The sequence below is a fragment of the Elephas maximus genome, chromosome 21 (assembly GCF_024166365.1).
Source record: "Elephas maximus indicus isolate mEleMax1 chromosome 21, mEleMax1 primary haplotype, whole genome shotgun sequence".
Taxonomy (NCBI): Eukaryota; Metazoa; Chordata; class Mammalia; order Proboscidea; family Elephantidae; genus Elephas; species Elephas maximus.
The window spans coordinates 58,496,976-58,522,820 of record NC_064839.1 but is presented as its reverse complement, the minus strand read 5'-3'; the positions used below and the strand labels follow the sequence as shown (position 1 = coordinate 58,522,820).

The window sequence follows — 25,845 nt, the reverse complement described above, 5'->3', positions numbered from 1 at the left end:
CATCCACCTGGTCAGCATCACAGCCTGTGATGATCCCCAGAAAAGTTCCATGTAGTCTGTGCACCATGTACACTAGTGGTCACAAGAAAGAGCAGACCTGTGGGTGTTGTATCCCTCAGTGTTAACAGCTCTGATTGTGCAGTGTATGTGGTTAACACAAATTAACAACTACCCAGTAAGAAGACAGATACATCTACAAGGATTAGGACTTGTACCCTCAGCATTCTAGACTTCTGTGGTCTCTGTGTCTTCTATCCTCCCCTTCTTAGGCTAAGCCAGTTACTGAGCTAAGAAATATTCATCCTCTTGAATATGCAAATAATCTGGAGTCTACTGAGATAAATATGGATATGTCTGTGTCCTCCACAGCATCAGCCAATAACCACATCCTTCTCATACAGAAGCCCCTGAGAACACAGCTCCCTCATCATGGATTGGAGCTGGACAATCCTCTTCTTGGCGGCAGTGACTACAGGTAGGATAGCCCGCAGGTCCAGGACTGAGGAGGGGGCTGCAACTGCTTAATAGATATTATGTCCACTTGTGTCTGCTCTCCACAGGTGTCCACTCTGAGATTCAGCTGGAGCAGTCTGGGGCTGAAGTGAAGAAGCCGGGGGCATCAGTGAAGATCTCCTGCAAGGATTCCGGGGGCTATTTCATCAGCGAATATATGCAACGGGTGCGGCAGGCCTCTGGGAAAGGGCTTGAGTGGATTGGAGGATATGATGCAACTGAAGGTGAAGCAAAGTACTCACAGAAATTCCAGGGCAGAGCCACCATCACCAGCGACAAATCGACGAGCACAGCCTATTTGGAGCTGAGTAGTCTGAGCTCTGAGGATACAGCTGTGTATTACTGTGCAATCACACAGTGTGATAACCACATCCTGACTGTGTCAGAAACCCTGATGAAGGAGGCAGCCATGTCAGAAGGAGGCAGGAGATGAGAGGGAAAATTTGGGTGACAACTTCCCTAAATGATTGAGAAAAAGAAACAATAGGAAATGCATTCACTATAATTAGGTGAGGAACAATGGTACCCAACTGAACATACTTAAATACCACACACATTTCTACATTTTGGATTTCAGGAATGAGGCACAAAGTTAATGAAAGTGGAAATTTTCTAGGCAACAATTATCCTGTAAGTAAAATTCATATTCAGGAGAGAGTTTCAATTGGTTGAGTATAAATTTCAAAGTCAGTTGGGTAATTACCATGGAGGACAATTTTGGAATTTCATGGTAACTCTACATTTAATTCCAAAAAAAAAAAAAAAAAAAACTTGCCCTGCTACCTTCCAAAGAAGTTGTATCATTTTACGTTACCATCAGCAAAGAATGAGAATTCTTAGCACTCCAAAGTATTGTCAGAATACTGTTAACAATATTTTGAATTTTAGTCATTCTCATGGACTATGAATGCCATCTCATGGTTGTAATTTATATTTCCCTGAGGAATGATCTCTTTGAATATCTTTCTTAGTGAGATATTTGTTTAGAACTTAGGTCAATCTTTTTTTTTTAACTTGTTTTCTTTTCTTTAGTTAAGTGTCCTTGTACATTCATGATACAAGTCATTTACAAAATATACTATTTTCAAATATTTCTCCGGGCCTATTACTTTTCTTTTCATTTCCTTAACAATGACTTTTGCAGAGTGAAAACAGTATAGTTTTGGTATTGACCAGTTTATTAAATATTTTTTTCTTTTGTTGTTCATGTTTTTGATGGTAAATCTAAAACTCATTGTCTGATCCAAGGTCACTCAAAATTTTTTCCGTGACTCTAACCACAGAACATACTAAAGGAATTGGAAGTTAGACTTTATCGTTTTATGTTGAAAGTATGTGCATGAGTCATTTGGAATTCTTCTGTATGAGGTGTTTGTCTCCTTCTCCACATTAAAAAAAAAAATTCAGTCATTTGCTTACATCAGTATGCAGTCATGGGTATTGGTTTTATAACTTGTGTCCTAATTCAATATTCTGCCATTTATTTAGTGTTCAAAATTTCCAGTTTGTTTAGCTATTGAGAACTCTTTCAGTTTGGCTCCCATCATTTGCCATCCATTTATTTAACTGTTCATTTCTGGTATTCCCATACAGTAGCTAGTCAGAGTCATTGGCCGAGGCACTCATTGGAAAACGAAAAAACAAACAAAATTATCAACCAGATAGCAGCGCTTATGTGTAGGTAGCTTTGCCTTTAATTCTACAGATTGGATCTCTTTCCAAAGTTACTTAGGTTAGCCCCTTTCCCCCTGCCCTCTTCAGTGAGTTGTTTCATAAATTTGTAACACCATTAATTTTTTTAGGCAGTCTGCATTCTGTCCTGACCTCTTAAATTATATGAATTAAAAAAAAAGGCCTTTGGCATCGTGTTGATTCTGACTCAAAGCGACCCTATAAGACAGAGTAGATTTGCCCCATTGGGTTCCCAAGGAGCACCTGGTGGGTTTGAACTGCCAGCCTTCTGGTTAGCAGGTGTAGCACTTAACTACTATACCACCAGGGTTATATATATATATATATATATATGTATATATACACACGTACATTTGTTTCATACAAGAAGTTACACTTTGCTGGAAAGTTCTACGTACCATGATAGGTGCAGAGTATCATATATTCACCACAGAAATAGAATAGAGACAAAGTTTACCACTCTTAAAGTCACATGTGCTTTACCTTATTGTACAGCCCTTTCCAAATTCCTGGTAGTCACTTATCTGTTCATCATATCTGTAGTTTCGCCTTTTCCATAATGTCATATTGAGGACATCATATGGTGTGTCGCCTTCTCAAACTGGCTACTTTCGTTGAAGACTAATCCGTGTATTTTCATGGCTTGGTGGCTCATTTGTTTTCATCGCCGAGTAATACTCTGTTGTGTGGATGTGCCATAGATTGTTGATCCATTCTCCTACTGAAGGACATCTTGTTTGTTTCCATTTCTGGCAGGTGAGCAAGAAGGAGAGAGAGAGACATACCTTCTCTTTGCTCTATGTTGTATCAAGGGGAATATGAGAGACAGAGTTGAAGGTTGTGGTAGATCCTTGTTGGTAAATGACTCAGGACCCCTGGAGGGGTTAGGATCACATGAATGAAATAAGGTCTCTTGACATGGAACCTCTATGTGCTCTCTATTATAATTAATTTCCAGTGATAGAGTTAATCTAGTTAAATAGACTTACTTTTAGAGTTTAGGGCTGTATTTAATTGCATAGTTGCACAGTAAAAATTATTTAAACAAACACAAATTCTGTGTAAACCTAACATTTTCAGTTATGGGGTCATTTATCATTTAACTAACATCTTTCCTCTATAGGAAAATAGCAGTTTAATCATTGATTATAACATCAGAATAAATTACGTTCTTCAATCAGGCTTTCAAAACAATGTCTGAAAACATAAGCTCCGGCAACCTGTACATTCGTACCTACCCTGACAAAGTATAGGCAATGCCCTTGGTAAGGTGCATGCTGGCATGGCCCAGGCCCTTGCTGTGGTGTGGTCAGTTCTGAGGGGAGAGGCTGGTAACCTGGTGAAGGGCATTGTCAATACTGCAGGCATGAATTGTCAAGGCTATGTGTTTGACTCCTGAGCCAGAGGAAACAGGTGCACTGGAGCCAAGTCTGGTCTTTGATCAAAGTCAGTGCATCGCATGGGAAAGACTTGGTGCTTCAGCTATCCCCCTGAAGGGCCAGAGGTGGCCTCTGCTTGGGACAGTGTTGTGATGCACCAGAAAACCTGCCCAAGAATTGCTGTCTCCTGGAAATAAACTAGTAGCTTCAAGATGACCAGCAGTTGTGATCTGAGTTGAACTGCTTCCTAGATGATGGACAGGAAAAGTGGTGGAAGCTGATGTGAGAGGATTGTTCATGGGGGACGATCGATAAACAGTAGATATTGGCATTTTATTTTATTTATTATTTACTCATTATTATTTTATCCTTAGAGATAATCACTCTCTACCATTACTAGGCCATTAGGTGGAGATTTGTGTGAATCAAGATATGGCTGCACTTGGAGTTTACTGTTGCCTTGGTTATGGGAGTTGAAGTTATCTTTTATTATGGACCGCAGAAAGCTCAAGTTCCTTTAGTGAAACATATGTTCGTTTGTTTGTTTTTCCTCTTTTTTTGACTTGAAGTCTTTATTTTATGTTCCCCAGAGAGAATCTGTCCTTTTAGCACTCCCTGGTACATGTCAATGTTATTCTAATTGATAGTTGCAAGTGTTGTGGTGATCTTTTCAATAAGGGGGGATTTCTCTGATCTTCTGACTGAGCCTCATTCCTACATGGGCATTGTTAACCTTTGTCAGGTGTGTGGCCTTCCAAGTGCCATCCTGGGTGTAGCATGACTTCCTTCCCTTCTGCACGGTGGAGTGACTTCTCTGCTATATGTTTCCTCCCCAGGTGCAATCGTTTTCCACCTGCGACATCTGGTTTCCCTTTGAGTGCACTTTTCCTGCCAATTAAGGCTTTTATACCTTATGGAAGAGAGGGGAGATGATTCTGGACAGAGTTTGGTGGTGTCCTCAGTTCCCCTGCCAGGCTCTATGAGATTTCATCAGTGTCCGTAGAATTCCATTTTTGATGATTTCCTCAACAGATCAATCCTCTTGTTCTGAAGTAGAGATAAGGGAGGTGGTCTGGGTGTATTCTGGAAGTGCCATTTGCTCCTCTCCAGCACCATAAGGGTTTAGTTCCTTATAGGATTTTCCTCAATCCCAGACGATGTGACACTTGGGAGATTAACACTCTAATGCCTTGAACACACTCAACATTAAAAGATTTATTAGATATCATGGTTTAATCTCGTGAGTATCTTATATGGCATCTGGCACTGTGTGCCCTGGGTAAGCTCAAGTTAAGGTTGTGTTTCTTCCTGCAGGCACCTATCTCCCTTCAGAGCTTAGATTTATTGTTTGTCTGTATGTGTGTGTGTGTTACTGAAGTAGTAGAAGTGAGTGGACTTTCACCAACATGGATTTATAAATGCAGGTATTATCTGATATGACTTCAACCTCGGTTTTCTAAAGGAGAATAGAGGCTTCTTGATGTCCTGGAGGTTTCTGGAATGCTCCTGAAAGGACCCTTTGGGTCAGTGCATCTGAAAATCCTAAGGAATTGGCTCTTGGAGGTGTCATAAAACTTGGCCTTTGGTCAGCCTGCAGAGCTCACTGGGTTACAAAGAATAATTCACTACTTCAGGAGATTATATCAAATGCATCTGGTGTAACTGGTACCAGTTGGAAGTCAAAAGCAAAGCCATTTAACACTAAGCCAGAGGCACTGTGAGCCCAGACATAGCCGCCCTGCAGGGAGTGGAAGGGGAATGCAGGGGGCATTTGGGACACACTATCTCAGGGGACCAGCCCAAGGATCAGGGGTAAGGGAAGACTGGGGAGAGGTTTCTCCTGAGATCATGAGTTTCACTTAAAAAAAAAAAAAAACTCTGAAGTAAAAGTTGGGTCAGCTTGCTTTTGTGTTTATAAATATTCTACTCCATCGATAGTGTTTACCGAAGTTAATAACATAACAAGTGCCATAATTAAAGAGGTGATTTTCTAGTGCTTATAAATATTTTATGGGGCTCTGGTTTCAAAGGTATTAAGCACTCAGTTGCTAACCGTAAGGTTGGTGGTTCAAACCCACCAGACACTTCTCAGTAGAAAGATGTGACAGTCTGCCTCAGTAAAAATTGCAGCTTTGGAAACACTATGGGGCAGTTTTACTCTGTCCCACAGGGTCACTATGGGTCAGAGTCAACTTCAGGCCAAGGGTAATAGACATGTTAATAGTGAAGAGCAGAAAACACGATGGTGTCATTAATTCAGTGGACCCAGAATTTTGGAAGATACACTGATCCCAGGAAAAAGACATTTAGGTGGTAATCCTAGGTGATGTTGCCTGGGATGGGCGTGTGAGAGGAACGGGGTGGGTAAGAGTTGGTGGCAGGTGCATGGATCCAAACTGATCAGAAATTAATTAGTAAAGATGCGGAACAATGGATCTGAACTGAAAATACATAAATCATGTGCAATCTGGGGATGAGACACAAAGCTACTGAAAACAGATTCCTGGGAAAGATTTAAAAGCTGTAAGTTTAGCAATAGTTCCATGCAATTCCTCTTATCAGCGGGATTGGAAACACAGCCTTGATCACGCATCAGAGGGCTGGCCTGAGAACCAGGAGTCTGTTCACTGAACAGCCTGGGAGCTCGGGAAACCCAGACAGGGGTCTGGGGAAATTGTCTCAGAGTGAGGAGCAGATTCCACAGCTTCCCATGGATCCATAGCATTCTTCCATTTATTTATGTGCTTTGTTAATATTCTTCATAATTTTGAAGTTTAAAGTGGAGAGATTTAAATACTGTGTTTCATTGCTACTTATATTTTTTATATTTTGACACTTTGGTAAGTGGAGTAATTTTAATTTTAATATCTATTTTTCTTCCTGATATATAGAAATATGATTTTTTTTAATTTATTTACTTTGTAGCCAATGGCCTTAAAATCTTTGTTTATTCTTATAAGGTGCATGTTTATTTTTATGTTAACACAGTTATGTGACACCTGTGTAATGTTGCTTTTATTTTGTCCCTTCCTGCATTTATATTGTTGAATTGAATGCCTGCTGGTGGCCATGCTTGTCTCTTTCATGATCTCTAAGGGATTCTTTAATAATATATTATTACATGTATATATTATATATATAGAAACCCTGGTTTCCTATATACATCTGTACATATATATATAGAAACCCTGGTGGCACAGTGGTTAAGTGCTATGCCTGCTAATCAAAAGGTCGGCAGTTCGAATCTACCAGGTGCTTCCTGGAAACTCTATGGGGCAATTCTACTCTGTTCTACAGGTTTGCTTCTACAGGTTTGCTATGAGTCGGAATTCACCTGAGTGCAACGAGTTTGTTTTCTTTTTGATTATAGATGTATAGATGTATGTATGTATAAATACAAATGTATGTATGTATGTATAGATATCTGTGGGTGTATATATACACATATCTTAGATATACATGTATATCTTGAGAGAGAGAAATGTTCATTAGAATTAGGTGGTGCTCAGCTATCACCACTGACCATTCCGGCCAGGGTTACAATAGATGATCCTGGACAGAATGGGAGAAAAATATGGCATGGAACTCAAATTATTATTTAAAAAAAAAAATCCAGAAAAGCTTGAACAGTGAGGATTTTCTGTGACTATCATCCTATTTTGTGCCTCCAGAGTGGTACACAAAATAAAGGAATAAAGGATATTATCCATAATATTGGGGCTCTACTTAAAAGCAATCAGTGTGAGACTAAAATGTCACCAACTACTAAACAGCAAAAATGAGAAGATAAGGGACAGGGAAACTGGAGTAGTGGAAATGGGACAAATGAAAAAGAACACTGATACATTTTGATAAATATACCTAATGTCACTGAGCAATTTGCATGGAAATTGTCAAATGGAAACTTACCTTGTGGTGTAAACTTGCATCAAAACTCATTAAATAGGATTTTTGTAAAATTCTGTTACAAATGTATTTGGAACATGCAAAAAAAGAGTAGCTGCTGAGGCTTCTTATGTACAATGAAACACCTCATGGAATTGGGTTCCTTACTTCGGAGACTTTGGGTTATGGTTTCATGGGACAATGCAGTTAATTGTCCTAATAATGTATGTAGTGCTTCTGTACTGCCTCCTAGTCAATTGTGTAGTGTTTAGGGTCTTAAAAGCTTGCAAATGGCCATCCAAGGCACAACAATTGATCTCTATCGATGTGGAGAAATAGAAGAAGAGAGTGAGGAGTAGTAGAAGGGTATGGAATGTGAGGCAAATTGCTTCTATGAACAACTACCTACTTTGCCATGAGACCAGAAGAACTGAATGGTGCCCGACTACCATTAATAAACATTTGAAAGACGACTCTACAGAAGAATCCTGATCAAAAGGGGGAAATTGTAGACCAGGATTCCAAATTTCCATGGACTCCAGAGCTTCTGGAACTATGGATGCTGGATGAACATATGAAACTATTGCCCTGAAAAAAATATATATATTGCCCTGAGATAATATTTATACCTTAAATCAAAAATATTCTCTGAAGTCTTCCTAAAACAGAGCAAAAATTTAGCTTACCTAGTAAAAAAGTATGCCTTGAACATTATGCTCTTTTAAGAATTATCTATAAGGGATGAAAATGACAAGAGGAACGCAGAAGTTTGGACACAAACCTTAAGGGGAGGTGAGTTTATGTTAATGGATGAGGGACAAGTCAGAATAGGAGGGTGAGAGTGGTTGCACAACTCAAATAATGCAATCAGTGGCAGTGAATTCCACACGTAGAGACTGTTGAATTAATGCATGTTTTGCTGTGTATATTATCGGCAACAACAACAACATAACTGAAATTTCAAAAGAAAGGTGTTATCTGTTAGGTTAAGACGGTGGTAATAGAGTAGAATAGATCCTAATCCCTTCTAATGGTGTCTTTTGAAAGTGTAGACTAGGCCCAGAAAAAGTAACACAAAAGACATACCTAAAATCCAAAAAAAAAAAAAGAAAAACAAGGAATACCAAAAAACGTATGGGGACACCAGAAGGTGGAAGAGATAAAGAATGTTCTTCTTCAAGAGTATACAGGACAGGGGTAGCAAGTGGAGTTGTTAGTTTGGACTTCTAGACTTAAGAACTGTAAAAGAATAAATTTCTGTTGCTAAAGCCACTCACTTTGGGGTGTTTTGTGGTGGCAGCTATAGAAATCTAAGATACTTATCAATAACGATTGCCTACCCTGGGTAAAACTTTATACAAATCCCACTGAGAAGGTCGTTGTCCACTGGCGTCCTTTTAACATCCAGGGTGGTGGGTATCCAAGGGGCCATTTTTGAGGTGAGGAACCACCTGGAAAAAGTTCAATGACCTGCTCTAGGCCATGTAGCTCTCAACGGCTGGCCTAGATGTGACCCCAGATGAAATGGGAAAAGTCCTTGGAAGACCAAAAAGAAGTCGTCCATGCAAACAAGGCAGTTTAAAATATTATTCCAATATGCTCATTTGAGTTTTTGATAATTAAGAAATATAATACTTTCCGCACATTACTGGACCATTTTTTTCCTCTGTGTAATGTACTTTTATTAATTTTCATACCTAAGTGTCACAATTTTCTTTCTGATTATTGCAGTATAATTTCGAGTAAGCGCAGTTTAACATATTTAACTACTTCATTCATAACATAAAAAATGAACTCATATACCCTGCTAACTCAGAACTGAAGCCACTTCAGAAGTCCACTTTTCAGCCAAAAAATTAGACAGGCCTATGAAACAACAAAGACTAAAAAAAGTGACAAACATGTTTCTTAGTTCAACTAATTATCAGAGACCAAAAGGGCAACATCTGCCCAAAAGCAAAAATGAGAAGGCAGGAAGGGACAGGAAACTTGGAAAGGGACGTGGAGAACCCAAGGTGGAAAGGAAAAGGGAGCGATTGCTGACACAATATGGGAATGACAACCAATGTCACAAGACAATTTGTGTGTAAATTTTGAATAAGAAACTAATTTGCACTGTGAAATTTCACCTTAAACATAATACAATTTAAAAAATTGAGCTCATATTTTGGGGTTGACTTTCTAATTAATGCACGCTTTGTTGATTTTCTTTATATTTGTGGAGTGGTTGGTATTTTTTATTTCTTATTTTTAAGAAGTAAGTTTCACATATAACTGGAAATATGTAGATCTTTAAAGTACAGTGTTATAGATTAAACTGTGCTCCCCCAAAATATGTGTTGTAAAACCTAACCCCCTATACATGTGATTTGAAATTCCACCCTCCTAAATGATGAGAAATAAATTTCTGTTTTTTAAAGCCACTCCCTTGTGGTATTTCTGTTATGGCAGCACTAGATAAAGAGACATAATTTGGTAGCAAAGTGTGGGGTGCTGCTGCAGCAAACACCTAAAATGTGGAAGAGGTTTTGGAATTGGGTAAAGACTGGAGGTTGGGAAAATTTTCAGGTGCCTAAAAGCCTAGATTCCCTTGAAGAGCCTATTGGTAGAATTATGGATGCCAAAGGCAATTCTAGTGAAGGCTCAGAAGGAAATGAGGAGAGTCATAGAGAACATCTCCATCGTCTTAGAGAATGCATACTTGTCTAAATTATGTTAAAATGTTTGGTGGAAGGGAGACGAGGTAAGTGGTGGATTTGGACATCTCACTGAGGACATTTCTGAGCAAGATCTTAAAGGAGTCATGCAGTTTCTCCTTGTTGCTTATAGTCAAATATGCAAGGGACGAAATAGATTTAAAAATGAACTGTGCAACATGAAAAGAGAACTTAAAGATTTGGAAAACTATGCTATACAAACTAACCACATGTGTCCTAATACTGTTACCAAGGATGTGGCTATGCCATCTTTTCTTAAAGAAAGTAAGGCATGGCTGATGGACCTAAGCAATTATGGCAGCAGACAACCTATCAGTCTAGACTGAAAAGGACAGAGATAGTACGAAAGGAAGTAAAGGTATCTGCCTCTTGGAATTCTACAGGCAGAAAACAGGCCAAAGAAGCTACATCTGTTGTCCCCCAGGAAAAGAAAATGGCCATCCCTGGAGCAGTTCAGAGGTCAGCAGAACTGTTAGAAAGAATATGGAAGCAGGGCTGATTTGATTTCAAAGGATGAATCAAGGACCTTTTAGGTTTCAAAGGATGGAGCCAAGGCCACCACTTCACTTCCTAAATATCAGGCAGGCCATGATAATGGATCCTCCGCTCAAAGTTGGGGAGTTACCATGCACAAGGGCCAAAAGAATGAGTTCTGACCCATAGTTGAGGTTGCAGGGCTGGCATTGCCAAGGACCAGGTCAGTAGTTTTGCCTAGGGCCTGGGGACTGAGCTCATCACTCCAGTGGACCAGGATAAAGGGACCAACAAAGCAGAGGGGGTGAGGTTTCCATCCCAATGGGCCTGTAAGAAGGGGCCTCTACCAACACTGAAGATCCTTCACCTAGAATTTGGAAAGCATGGCCAGTACCCAGAGTATGGAGGACAGTACCAGTGCCACGGTCCAGGAGAATAGATGGTTATTTCAAGGCTTGAGAGCCAATATAATTTGTTTGCTGGGTTTTGAACTTATTTAGTGCCCATGATCCCCACTTTTTCTCTGACAGCTCCCAATTATAATCAAAATGTTTATCCTCTGTTTGTTCCATCATTGTACTTTGGAAACAGATAATTTGTATTCTAGGTTTCACAGGTCCAAATATGGAAAGGAATTTTGCACACAGGATGGAATATGCTAAAAGTCTTACCCATTTTTATTTAGATGATTCAAAAGATGAGATTTTGGACTAGGGGATGATTTTAGACTTTTGGAATGTGAAGGAGTGAATGTGGTTTGCATGCAGAAAGGACAAGAGTTTTGGGGAACATATCATGGAATGTCATGGAGTGAATCATGTCTCTCAAAAACAAGTGTTACAAATTCTAACCTCTATACCTGGGGTTATAAACCTATCTGGGAATGGGTTTTCTTTATGATGTTAATGAGGCAGTATTACTGCAGGATCTTTGTGTCTTAAATCAATCTCTTTTGAGATATAAAAGAGCAGATTAAGCCAGCCAGCAAGCAAGCAAGCACAGAGGGGGAAGTACAAGCCGCATAACTGCCAATAATCTAGGACTAGAAGTTGAAAAGAGACAAGGAACTTCCCCAGAGCAGAAAGAGAGAGAGAGACTTCCCCTAGAACCTGCTGACCTTCTAAACTGTGAGAAAATAAATGTCTGTAGGTTAAAGCCTCCCACTTGTGGTGTTTCTGCAATAGCAGCACTAGATAACTAAGACATGCAGTTAGATATGTTTTAACATATATACCCATGTCTCCAACACCTAAGTTAGTATTTGGAAGAGTTCCGTCACCCCAGAATATTTCCTCCCCTCTGCCTTCAGCAAATATCGTATGAACAAACACTGTTCTGGTTTATATCACCATAGATAACTTTTTTCCTGATTTTTTTTTTCAACTTGATTTAAAAAAGAAAAAATTTTTTTTTTTTTTTTAAATAGAATACCTTTTTGTGTATGGGCGCCTTTGGCTCAATGTTTTCGCATTCATTTGTATAATTTTGTGTATCCAAGTTTGATGTATTTTTCATTGTTCAATGGTAGTCCTTTTGTGAGTGAACGATTACATGTTGCTAGATACTCCTGTTGACTGACTTGAAAGTTTTTTCCAGTTTATGGCTATTATAAACAAAGGTGCTACAAATATTCTTGTACAAGGTTTTATTCTTTTTTTTTTTTTGATGGTGTCCATAATATTTAATTTCCCCTGAGAAAACACATAGAAGTAGAATGCATTAACTATAGAGTAGGAATAAACTTAATGCTACAAAACAAACAAATAAAACAAAACACTGTGTAGTTTTTCCAACTGGCTCTCAGTTTTCACTGCATCCAACAATAGATGCAAGTTCTAGTTTCTCCATACCTTCACCAACCATCTGCCTTGTGGCCAGTGTTTATTTGTTTGTTCGTTGGTTGGTTCTTTTCTTTTTGTTTGTAAATTTAGACATTTGAGTAGGTGTAAAGTGTTATCTCCTTGGGAATTTAGTTTGCATTTCCCTGATGAGTAATCATATTGGGCCTCTTTTAGTCTCCTTGTTGGTCATTTCATTCCATAATTGGTCAAGTTGAAGTTTTCACTGTTCTAAGGTCCTGAAAATGTTGCTTGTCTTTCTGCTGAGGGTGAAGCACAGTCCCTCACCAAGGCCAAAGACCGAAGTCATCTCCTCGAGCTAAAAATCCTCCTCTGGGTAAAACAAAACAACAACAAAAAAAACCTAAACCAAAAATAGCCCATTGCCGTCTAGCCGATTCTGACTCATAATGACTCTATAGGACAGAGTAGAACTGCCCCATACAGTTGCCAAGATGGATTCGAAGTGCCGTTCTTTTCGTTAGCAGCAGTGACACTTAACCACTATGCAATGACGGTTTCCTTTCCCCCTTAAATTTCCCAGCCGAGCAAGCCCTTTTCTTACTCCTGTCTGCTGTCTTAGTTGAGATACTCTTACTCTCACCTTTTCTTGGAAAATTTAATAATTTTATTCAAGTTTAACATCCTTAGAACGAAAAAAAAAAAAAAAACACCTACTCACAATAAAATTATCTGATTTCTTAATCTTGCACATCCCTCATACAATTATCATATGTTAGAATTATCTGTTGCAGGATACTGTGTGATCTTCCTTCCCGATTCTCCCTCTAGACTTGGGGTCAACAAAATTTTTTCCTGCCAAGGGCCATATCACAAATATATAGCCTTTCATGGGACACATTGTCTTTGAGAAAACTACTGACTCTGTTGACTAAGTGTGAAAGCATCTGTAGACAATACAGATGAGAATGGCTGTGTTTCATTCACAATGACAGGCAGTAGGCTGAGGGACATAGTTTTTGAACCCCTACTTTAGTCTGAAGGCTCAGTGCAGGAAGCTAATTCCCTGCTTCCTGTCCACTATGTGGTCTACCTAGCTTAGGGATGTACACATGGAATGAGACCTGCTGGATGAAGTCACGGTGGAGAGTGACATTGCTAAGTGCTCATTTCAGTAATAGAGAGTGATAGACACAAAATGTAACAGCAACCTCTGTTGATCCTGTATTCAGAAGGTGAAAAACTGGAGAAGTTCATCTTGCTCGATATCCACACAAACCTGGGACCCTCCACCCAGGACCTGGGAAATTCAGACAAGATTTCCTCACCTCAGAGGCAGCTGAGGAGAAGGTTATCCCTGGAGGGTTGTAGATGCTCAGGAATCTCCATAATTCATCCTCCTACTTCAGCCCAACAGCTTACATTTCTCTCAGGCTACCTCTGGTTTGAGGGGGAAGCCTTGTATGCCCAGAGAGGGAGAACACTAGGTTGATGATGGGTGACGACCCTCACAAGACCCAAGGCAGAAAACATTCCCCTAGTGTTCCATGACCCAGAAGCTTCTCCTCAGAGCGCGCCTCCTTTTGCTCCCTCAAGGCCATCACATGTAAATCCCTGAAGATATAAAACACCCTGCCAGATCTCTAAGTCAGACCCCAAGACCAGGATGCCCTGAATCAACAACCTCTCCACGTTAATGAGAGGTGTCCGTGGAGATGGAACCCTTCTGGATTTTGCTCGACTTTGTGACATCTCCTGTGTTAGAAACATTGGTTTTCATTTATATGCCTTGTGTTCAACTAAGGAAGACTTCGATTCCTAGGTTCTTCACCCCACATGCAGATGCTGGAGTCCATCCCAGGGGTGTGGAAGCTCTCCAAGAACATCACCTTCACCTGTGCTAAATCTGGGTTTCCTCTCATTAGCTGTCACATTTAATGGAATATAAGTGTGAGTTGGCCAGTGGTGGAAGTACTAACTACAACCCAGCCTTCACATCTTGAGCAACTGTCACCGAGATCAACTCCAAGATCCCAGTGTATTTGATTTGATATGCCCAAATAGGCTGGATGTGTGAGCTACTTTGATTATTGGCTTTGCTGAAATTCTCACATCCTGTCACCAGGTGGTTAGAATTTCTACCAAGTATGTGAGCCCAGGAGTAAGTTTACTTTTCTTGTGTGAATATACCTCAGATGTCCAGGTCATCTGTCAAAAAGTGTGTGGTACAGGCCCTTACCTACCATCCTAGACCTTCAGGGCTATGTAGGGGTGATTGGAGCAGGCACAGGTATCTGGCTGCAGAAGGGGCTCATGTGCTGAGTAAGGTAGGGGGCTGACGGCTGCCTCTGCATGCCCAGGTGGAAGTCCTGTCCCTGTCCACCAGAGTGAGTAGATGGGCAGTTTTTTTAGCTGGATTACTGGCACCCAAGCTGTTGGCTGCAATAACTGGGAGGGCCACTTATTCTCAGACCCCCATTGTGGGTGGCTAGTTGTACTGGGTGAAGTCACCTCAAGCCCCAGATATGGGTGGATCCCTGCTTAATGGGCAGGTGTTTGACAAAAGTAAAAAATCTGCCACTCCCCCTTATCTGTTGTAATTGAAATAGGCTTCAGGTATATACCCTGCTGTACTATGCTAATGAGAGCCTACAGTGTTGAATGGATCCACGCAGGTCTAGGCAGGGGTAAAAGGCATTCAAAGTCTGTGGACACCTCATGCCTGTGCCTAGGCAAAGGGACAGTGCCTGCCCTGTGTTCCTGGCTTAGGGTGCGTGGATATTTTTTAAGCATAGAGACTAGTTTGGGTACAGTTAGACTTGAGTTTCCAGCTTAGAGGTGCTGGTGGTTTCCTTTTTTGCTTGTTAATTTCTTTATTTGTTTCCTCCCCAAGTCAGGAGATTGGCTCAGGTCTAAGGGTGTGAGGGGTGCTGCAACCCACTGAACACCTCAGAACCCGGACCAGGGCAGAGCTGGGAAGGAGTGGTGAGGAGAAGAGAGGCACTTCCTAGAGGGGGAAGGGTTATTTTGATCCCACTTGGTAGGTTAGACACTTGCACTTAACTTTTGCAGATCCAGTGCCACTTCCCCCTGCCTCAGGATACTTGTACAGACTCTCCACTGCTTGGTTTCTCCCAATATGCTAAAAGCACTTCTCAAGTGCTACTGCTTGCCTCGTCCCCCATGCACCAAACAGTGCAGCCTGTAGCATTCTGGCTAGATTAGGTCTGGTGTTTCTTTGCTGTTCTTAACTGTCTCTCTCTCCCGCCATGGGTCAGTCTGACTCCTCAACTTTGTTTTTGATGTTCATGGGTGCTACACTGTCATATACAATCGATTCACTTGTTTTTTCTGGTCTTTGTTGTAAGAGGGACCACAGGAAGCATCTGACTATTCTGCAATCTTGGCCCACTCCAGCTCAGCGTATTTGAAACTGAGCAGTCTGAAACTTGAGTACACTGGCATGCATTACTGGGTGAGAGAAGCACCGGAACCCAGAGTGAAGGGAAGATTGGCAAAATTCTCCTCTGGCAGGATGCCAGGTTTTTGCTGGGCTGTAGGTGGCGCTTAGGACACACAAAACACAGAAACCACCCCAGTAGCAGGTGCACTGAATAATGAGGGAAGTTTTCCTGTTATGTCTTGAGTTCCCAAATTTACCCAGCCCAGGAAGAGTCACTTGACCTTCCCCATGTGTTATGCAAATACACAAAGAACAGGGGTTTCTCTGGAGGATTCAGAGGCTCTCTCATGTTCTACAGAACTCCAAAATTACCTCACTAGCTTGGAGGTCTTTATGAGAAGACACCATGTGAGAGGAAAGTATCTCTAGTCTAGATGCAACCTTCTTGCAGGGAGGGTTCTGGCCTGCAGGGGCCACTCAGGGTACAGGGAACTCAGGAGACCAGCCCCAGGGGAGGTTCAGAGGATACTGGGAAGTAGTTTCCTGTCAGGGTCAGGGTTTTCCTTTTTTCAAAAGACAGTTTAAAATAGAATTTGACAAGGCTGCTCATGTGTTTATAAATACCCTCTTTTAATGGGATCACCACATGTCTGTCAGTTTGCTGTACTGTCATGGCTTGCATGTTGCTGTGATACTGGAAGCTTTGTCACCAGTATTTTAAAAACCAGCAGGCTCGTCCTTGATGGACTCACCCTTGATGGACAGGTTTCAGTGGGGTTTCCAGACTAAGACAGGCTAGGAAGAAGGGCATGGCTGTCTACTTCTAAAAAACTCATCACTGAAAACCTTATAGATAGCAGTAGAACATTGTCTGGTATAGTGTCAGAAGATGAGCCCCTCAGGTTGGAAAGCACTCAAAATATGACTGGGGAAGAGCTGCCTCCTCAAAGTAGAGTCAACTTTAAAGACATACTTTGGAACCAAGCTTTTAGGACCTTCGTACACTGATGTGGCATAACTCAAAATGAGAAGAAAGAGCTGCAAATATTCATTAATAATTGAAATGTGGAATGTACAAGGCATAAATCTAGGAAAACTGGAGTTCATCAAAAATGAAATCGTATACATGAAGATCCCTACCTTAGGATTAGTGAACTGAAATGGACTGGTATTGGCCATTTTGAATCAGGCAATCATATGGTTTAGTATGCTAGAAATGAAAAACTGAAGAGGAATCGTGTTACATTCATTGCCCAAAAGAACACCTCAAGATTTGCCTTGAAGTGCAAAGCTATTAGTGATGCGATAATATCCATACACCTACAAGGAACACCAGTTAATATGACGATTATTCCAGTTTACCCACCAACTACTGATGCCATAGATGAGGACATAGAAGATTTTTATCAACTTCTGCAGTTTGAAATTGATCAAACATGCAATTAAGGTGCATTGATAGTTATTAGTGATTGGAATGCAATAGTTGAAATCAAAGAAGAAATATCTGTATTTGGATAATAGTGACAGAAATGACGCCAGAGATAATATGGTAGAATTCTGAAAGGCCAATGATTTATTTGTTGCAACTACCTTCTTTCAACAGCATAAAGGGTGACTATACACATGGACATCCCATAGGAAAGCATAGGAATCAAATCTACTACATCTGTGGGAAAAGACTATAGAGAAGCTCAATGTCATCAGTCAGAACAAGGCCAAGGGCTCATTGCAGAACAGGCCATCGTTTGCTCATATGCAAGTTCTAGTTGAAGCTGAAGAAAATGAAAACAAATCTATGACAACCAAAATATGAACTGGAGTATATCACACCTGAATTTAGAGTCCATCTCAAGAATTGATTTGACTCGTGAACACAAATGACTGAAAACCAGACAGCTTGTATGAGGACAACGAAGACACCATACATGAAGAAAGCAAAAGGTCATTAAAAAGACAGGGAAAAAAAAGACAAAAATGATGTCAGAAGAAACTCTGAAACTTGCTCTGGAACGAAAGTAGCTAAAGTGAATGGAAGAAACAATGGTAAGAGATAAAGAAAAGATTTCAAGGTGTAGCTCAAGAAGACAAACTATTCTAAAGAAATGTGCAAAGACCTGCGGTTAGAAAACTAGAAAGGGAGAATATTTTTCTTAATTTGAGAGAACTAACCCAGTGATTCAAACCTTGAATTTGTGAGAATTCAAGGATTCTATGGACAAAATACTGATTGACACAGGAAGCATCAGAAGATGGAAGAAACACACAGAATCATTGTACCAGAAAGAACTGGTCCATGTTCAACCATTTCAGAAGCTAGCATATGATCAAGAATCAATGTTATTGAAAGAAGAATTTGAAGCTGCACTGAAGGCATTCAGGAAAAACAAACCCAGTGCCTCCAGGAATTGTCAGAATAACAATGGAGATGTTTCAACAAATGGATACAGTGCCTAAGTGGCTCACTCATCTATGCCAAGAAAATTGAAAGACAGCTACCTGGCCAACCAAATACTTGAACTTCATGTTTGTGCCCATTCAAAAGAAAGATGATCCAACCAAATGCACAAATTATTGAACATCATTAATATTTGGTTGAACATAATTCTAAAACCGTTGCAGCAGTACATTGATACGGAACTTCTAGAAATTCAAGCCAGATTTAGAAGAGGATGAAGAATGAGGGATATCATTGCTGATGTCAGATGGATGTTCACTGAAAGCAAAGAATACCAGAAAGATCTTTACCTGTGTTTTATTGGCTATGAGAAGGGATTTGATGGTATAGATTAACATTATGAAGAATGGGAATTCCAGAACACTTAATTATGCTTGTGAGCAACCTACACACAGACCAAGAGGCAGTATTTGGAACAGAAAAAGGAGATACTGTGACGTGGAAAGTCAGGAAAAGTGTGTATCAGGATTGCATCCTTTCACGATACTTATTTAATCTCTATGCTGAGCAAATAATCTGAGAAGCTGGTCTATATGAAGAAGAATGCAGCATCATGACTGGAGGAAAATTCATTGACCCCTGTGATAAGCAGATGACACAACCTTGCTTGCTGAAAGTGAGGAGAACTTGAGGTGTTTACTAATGAAGATTAAAGATTTGAGCCTTCAGTGTGAATTATGCCTCAACAGAAAGAAAACAAAAATCCTCACAACTGGACCAATAAGCAACATCATGATAAATGGTGAAAATAATGAGGTTGTCAAGGATTTCGTTTTACTTGGATCCAGAATCAATGCTCATAAAAGCAGCAGCCAAGAAATAAAAGGATGAATTTCATTGGGCTAATCTGCTATAAAAGACCTCTTTAAAGTGTGAAAAAGCAAAGATGTCACTTAGAGGACTAAGGTGTTCCTAACCCAAGCCCTGACATTTTCAGTCACATCATATGCATGTCAAAGGTGGACAGTGAATAAACAAGATCAAAGAAGCATTGATGTCTTTGAAATATGGTGTTGGAAAAGAATAACAAATATGCCATGGCCTGGCAGAAGAACAAACAAGTTCTGTCTAGGAAGAAGTACTTCCAGAATGTGCCATTCTTTGGACATGTTATCAGGAGGAAACAGTCCATAGAGAAGGATATCATTTGGTTAAGCTACAGGGTCATCGAAAAAGAGGGAGACCTTGAACAAGATGGATTGGCAGAGTGGTTGCAACCGTGAGCTCTAACATAGCAACAATTGTGAGGATGGCACAGTACCAGGCAGTGTTTTGTTTTGTTGCACATAGTGCCCCTATGAGTCCAAACCTGACTCAGTGGCATCTAAGAACAACCACAACAACAAATTTTATTGGGAATATTAACTAAGTTAATTAAGTAATGAGGACCAGGGTTCTAAGTAGAATTTCTAGTGTTTACACGCATGTTATCTTAAGAGTCCAGGAATGGTACTAGTAATTTGCCATTGGCTACTAACCTAAAGACTGGAAGTTCAAACCCACCTGGCAACACAAGAGAAGAAAGTTCTGGGGATCTGCTTCTGTAAAGATTACAAACCAAGAAAACTCTATGAATAAGTTCTACTCTGTAACACATGGTGTCACCTTGAGTTGGAATTGACTTGATGGTAATGGGTGTGTTTGTTGATTTTTATAAATGTCTTCATAGTGATGATCAGAAGACAGGATTTTGTCATTAATTCAGTGGGTCTGGTATTTTGGGAGACACACAATCCCAGGAATAAGACATTCAGGTGTCAAGCCCAAGTGATACTTGGGGAGGATGTGTGAGACGTAGGTGGTATGTCAGAGGTTGTGGCAGGTGTACGGATTTAAGTTGATCAGAAATCAATTAATATAGATGAGAAGGATGGAAGTCAACTAAAATGCATAAATACTGTGAGAAATTATACTATGTGGGATATGAGAATGAGACCAAATGTTACTAAATATCAATAATGGAAAGGTTTCAGAACTGTGACTTTCACAATTTCCATTGTCGGTGACATCAGAAACAGATCTCTATATCACTAATCACAGGGATGGTCTGAAAACAAAAAGTCTTCTTACTGAACAGCCTGGGTGCTCAGGAGAATCACACAAGTGCTTGGAGACATTGTCCTAGGAGTGAGGAGCAGATTTCAGAACTGCCTAGGAACCTGCTGAACACTTACATTGGACAACAGTTCTTCTCTGAGTTACCCTTCACCTGTGCTTGGTGCCTGAAGGACCATAATGAAGTCAACCCACCTGGTCAGCATCACAGCCTGTGATGGACCCCAGAAAAGTTCTATGTAGTCTGTGCACCATGTAAAATAGTGGTCACAAGAAAGAGCAGACCTGTGGGTGTTGCATCCCTCAGTGTTAAGAGCTCTGTTTGTGCAGTGTATGTGGTTAACACAAAATTAACAACTACCCAGTAAAAAGACACATACATATACAAGGATTAAGACTTGCACTCTCAGCATTGTGGAGTTGTGCGGTCTCTGTGTCTTCTACCTTCTCCTTCTTAGGCTAAGCCAGTTACTGAGCTATGAATTATTCATCCTCTTGAATATGCAAACAATCTGGGGTCTGTTGGGTTAAATATGGATATGTCTGTGTCCTCCACAGCATCAGCAAATAACCACATCCTTCCCATACAGAAGCCCCTGAGAACACAGCTCCCTCATCATGGATTGGAGCTGGACAATCCTCTTCTTGGCGGCAGTAACTACAGGTAAGATAGCCCGCAGGTCCAGGACTGAGGAGGGGGCTGCAAGTGCTTAATAGATATTATGTCCACCTGTGTCTGCTCTCCACAGGCGTCCACTCTGAGGTCCAGCTGGTGCAGTCTGGGGCTGAAGTGAAGAAGCCGGGGGCATCCGTGAAGGTCTCCTGCAAGGCTTCTGGATACACTTTCACCAGCCAATATATGTACTGGGTGAGACAGGCCTCCGGGAAAGGGTTTGAGTGGATTGCACGACATGACCCAGAAGATGGTAAGACAATATACTCACAGAAATTCCAGGGCAGAGTCACCATCACCAGCGACACATCCACGAACACAGCCTACATGGAGCTAAATAGTCTGAGCTCTGAGGATACAGCTGTGTATTACTGTGCAACCACACAGTGTGATAACCACATCCTGACTGTGTCAGAAACCCCTGAGGAAGGAAGCAGCTATGTCGGAAGGAGGCAGGAGATTATAGGGAAAATTTGGGTGACAATTTCCCTAAATGACTCAGAAACAGAAAAAATAGAAAGATGCATTCACTATAATTAGGTGAGGAACAATGAACCCGACTGAACATACCTAAATACCATGAGAATTTCTACTGCGTGGATTTCAAGAATGAGGCCCAAAGTTAATGAAAATATAAATTCTCCATGCAACAATTACCCTGTAAGTAAAATTCATATTCAGAGGAGAGGTTCAATTGTGTGAGATTAAGTTTCAAAGTCAGTTGGGTAATTATCATGGGGGACAATTTTTAGATTACATAGTAACCTTATACTTAACTTCCAAAAAAATTGCCCTACTATCTTACAAAGAAGCTGTATCATTTTACGTTACCACCGGCAAAGAATGAGAATTCTTAGCATTCCAAATTCTTGCCAAAATACTGTTGACAGTACTTTGGGTTTCAGTCATTCTGATAGGCTATGAATGCTATCTCATGGTTGTTGTACTTTATTGTTCCCTAATGAATGACCTCTTTGAATATCTTTTTTAGTGAGATGTTTGCTTAGAACAAAGGTCAATTTTTTTTTAACTTTTTTGTTTTCTTCAGTTAAGTGTCCTTGTATATTCATGATATAAGTCATTTACAAAATATATGATTTTCCAATATTTCTCCTGGTCTATTTCTTGTCTTTTCATTTCCTTAGCAATGACTTTTGCAGATTGAAAAAAATAGTTTTGATATTGACCATTTATTAATATTTTATCTTTTTTGGTCATGTTTTTGATGGTAAATCTAAAACTCATTTTCTGATCCAAGGTCACTCACAATTTTTCCCATGACTGTAAGCACAGAACATACTAAAGGAATGGGGAGTTCGATTTCATCTTTTGTTGTTGAGAGTACGTACATAAGTCATTTGGAATTCTTCTGTATGAGCGGTTTGTCTCCTCCTCCACATTAAAAAAAAAAAAATTCAATCATTTGCTAAAATCAGTATGGACTCATGGATATTGGTTTTATTATTTGTGACATAATCCAATATTCTGCTGTTCACTTAGCGTTCGTAAATTTCCAGCTTTTTTAGCTATTGAGAGCTCTTTTAGTTTGACTCCCATCGTTTGCCATACATTTACTGAGTTATTTATTTCCAGTATTCCTGTACAGTGGCTAATCAGAGTCATTGACCCAGGCACTTGTTGGAAAATAAACAAACAAAATGATCAACTAGATAGCAGTGCTTACGTGTAGGTACTTTTGCCTTTAATTTTACAGATTGCCTCCATTTCCAAAGTTACTTAGGTTAGCACATTTCCCCCTACCCTCTTCCGTGAGTTCTTTCAGAAATTTGTAATATCACTAATTTTTTTGGACAATCTGAATTCCGTCCTGACATCTTAAAATTATATGTATTAAAAAAACACTTCGTCGTCGAGTCAATTCCGTCCCATACTGATCCTAGAGGACAGGGTTTTACTGCCCCATAGGGTTTCCAAGGGGCACCTGGTGAATTCAAATGGCCAACCTTTTTTTTTTTTTTTTATTGTGGTTTAAGTGAAAGTTTACAAATGAAGTTAGTCTCTCACACAAAAACTTATATACACCTTGCTACATACTCCCACTTGCTCTCCCCCTAATGAGACAGCCCGCTCCCTCCCTCCACTCTCTCTTTTAGTGTCCATTTCGCCAGCTTCTAACCCCCTCTACCCTCTCATCTCCCCTCCAGGGAGGAGACGCTAACATAGTCTCAACTGTCCACTTGATCCACGAAGGTCACTCCTCACCAGCATCCCTCTCCAACCCATGTCCAGTCCAATCCTTGTCTGAAGAGTTGGCTTTGGGAATGGTTCCTGTCCTGGGCCAACAGAAAGTCTGGGGGCTGTGACCACCAGGGCCCTTCTAGTCTCAGTCAGACCATTAAGTCTGGTTTTTTATGAGAATTCAAGGTCTGCATCCCAATGCTTTCCTGCTTCCTCAGGGGTTCTCTGTTGTGTTCCCTGTCAGGGCAGTCATTCCTTTTCGTTTAGTCCAGTTGTGCTGACCTCACCTGTATTGTGTGTTATCTTTCCCGTCACCTAAAGTAGTTCTTATCTACTATCTAATTAGTGAGTACCCCTCTCCCACCCTACCTTCCTCCCGCCTCTTGTAACCATCAAGGAATATTTTCTTCTCTGTTTAAACTGTTTCTTGAGTTCTTATATTAGTGGTCTTATACAATATTTGTCCTCTTGCAACTGAGAAATTTCACTCAGCATAATGCCATCCAGACACCTCTATGTTATGAAATGTTTCACAGTGTCATCACTGTTCTTTATTGATGCATAGTATTCCATTGTGTGAATATACCATAATTTATTTATCCATTCATCCGTTGATGGGCACCTTAGTTGCTTCCATGTTTTTGCTATTATAAACAGTGCTGCAATGAACATGGGTGTGCATATATCTGTTTGTGTAAAGGCTCTTATTTCTCTACATATATTCCAAGGAATGGGATTGCTGGATAGTATGGTAGTTCTATTTCTAGCTTTTTAAGGAAGTTCCAAATAGATTTCCAAAGTTGTTGTACCATTTTACATTACCACCAGCAGTGTATAAGTGTTCCAGTCTCTCCACAGCTTCTCCAACATTTATTGTTTTGTGTTTCTTGGATTAATTCCAGCCTTGTTGGATAGAAATGAAATCTCATTGTAGTTTCGATTTGCATTTCACTAATGGCTAATGATCATGAGCATTTTCTCATGTATCTGTTAGCTACCTGAATGTCTTCCTTAGTGAAGTGTCTGTTCATACCTTTTGCCCATTTTTTAATTGGGTTATTTGTCTTTTTGTAGTTGAGTTTTTGCAGTATCATGTAGATTTTAGAGATCAGGCACTGATCGGAAATGTCATAGCTAAAAACTTTTTCCCAGTCTGTAGGTAATCTTTTCACTCTTTTAGTGAAGTCTTTGGATGAGCACAGGTGTTTTTTAGGAGCTCCCAGTTATCTACTTTTCCTTCTGCATTGTTAGTAATATTTTGTATACTGTGTATGCCATGTATTACCCTATTTTTTCTACCATGATCTTTATTGTTTTAGATATTATATTTAGGTCTTTGATCCATTTTGAGCTCTTTTTTCTGCATAGAGTGAGGTATGGGTCTAGTTTCATTTGTTGCAGGTGGATATCCAGTTATGCCAGCACCACTTGTTAAGAAGACTGTCTTTTCCCCATTTCACTGTTTTCAGGCCCTTGTCAAATATCAACTGCTCATATGCATATGGATTTATGTCTGGATTGTCAATTGTGTTCCATTGGTCTATGTATCTGTTGTTGTACCAGTACTAAGCTGTTTTGACTACTGTGGCAGTGTAATAGGTTCTAAAATGAGATAGAGTAAGGCCTCCCACTTTGTTCTTCTTTTTCAGTAATGCTTTACTTATCCGGGGCCTCTTTCCCTTCCATATGAAGTTGGTGATTTGTTTCTCCCTCTCATTAAAAAATGTGGTTGGAATTTGGGTTGGAAGTGCATTGTATATATAGATGGGATTTGATAGACTAGACATTTTAATAATGTTAAGTCTTCCTATCCATAAGCAAGGTATGTTTTTCCACTTATGTAGGCCTCTTCTGGTTTCTTGCAGAAGTGAATTTCAGTTTTCTTTGTATAAATCTTTTACATCTCTGGTAAGATTTATTCCTAAGTATTTTATCTTCTTAGGGGCTACTGTAAGTCGTATCGATTTGGTGATTTCCTCTCCAGTGTTCTTTTTTTTTTTAAAATAATTTTTATTGTGATTTAAGTGAAAGTTTACAAATCAAGTCAGTCTCTCACATATAAACCTATATACCCCTTACTACATACTCCCATTTACACTCCCCCTAATGAGTCAGCCTGCCCTCTCCTTCCAGTCTCTCCTTTTGTGACCTTTTTGCAAGTTTCTAACCCCCCTACCCTTCCATCACCCCTCCAGACAGGAGGTGCCAACATAGTCTCAAGTGTCCACATGGTGCAAGTAGCTTACTCATCAGCATCTCTCTCCAGCCCATTGTCCAGTCCAATCCATGTGTGATGAGTTGGCTTTGGGAATGGTTCCTGTTCTAGGCCAACAGAAGGTTTGGGGTCCCTGACTGACGGGGTCCTTGAAGTCTCAGTCAGACCATTAAGTCTGGCCTTGTAGGAGAATTTGGGGTCTGCATCCCACTGTTCTCCTGCTGCCTCAGGGGTTCTCTGTTGTGTTCTCTGTCAGGGCAGTCATCGGTTGTGGCTGGGCAACGTCTAGTTCTTCTGGTCTCAGGATGATGTAGTCTCTAGTTCATGTAGCCCTTTTTGTCTCTTGGGCTCTTAATTACCTTGTGAGCTTGGTGTTCTTCATTCTC

The 25,845-nt window shown here is 40.2% G+C and overlaps 1 gene segment (V, D, J or C); it reads left to right on the top strand.

The window, feature by feature from the left end:
- The first annotated feature begins 371 nt into the window (after window positions 1-371).
- On the top strand, window positions 372-961 carry LOC126064705 (immunoglobulin heavy variable 1-69-like). The segment is given in 2 exon segments: window positions 372-475; window positions 561-961. Coding segments are annotated over 2 exon segments (432 nt in total).
- The last annotated feature ends 24,884 nt before the right edge of the window (window positions 962-25,845 follow it).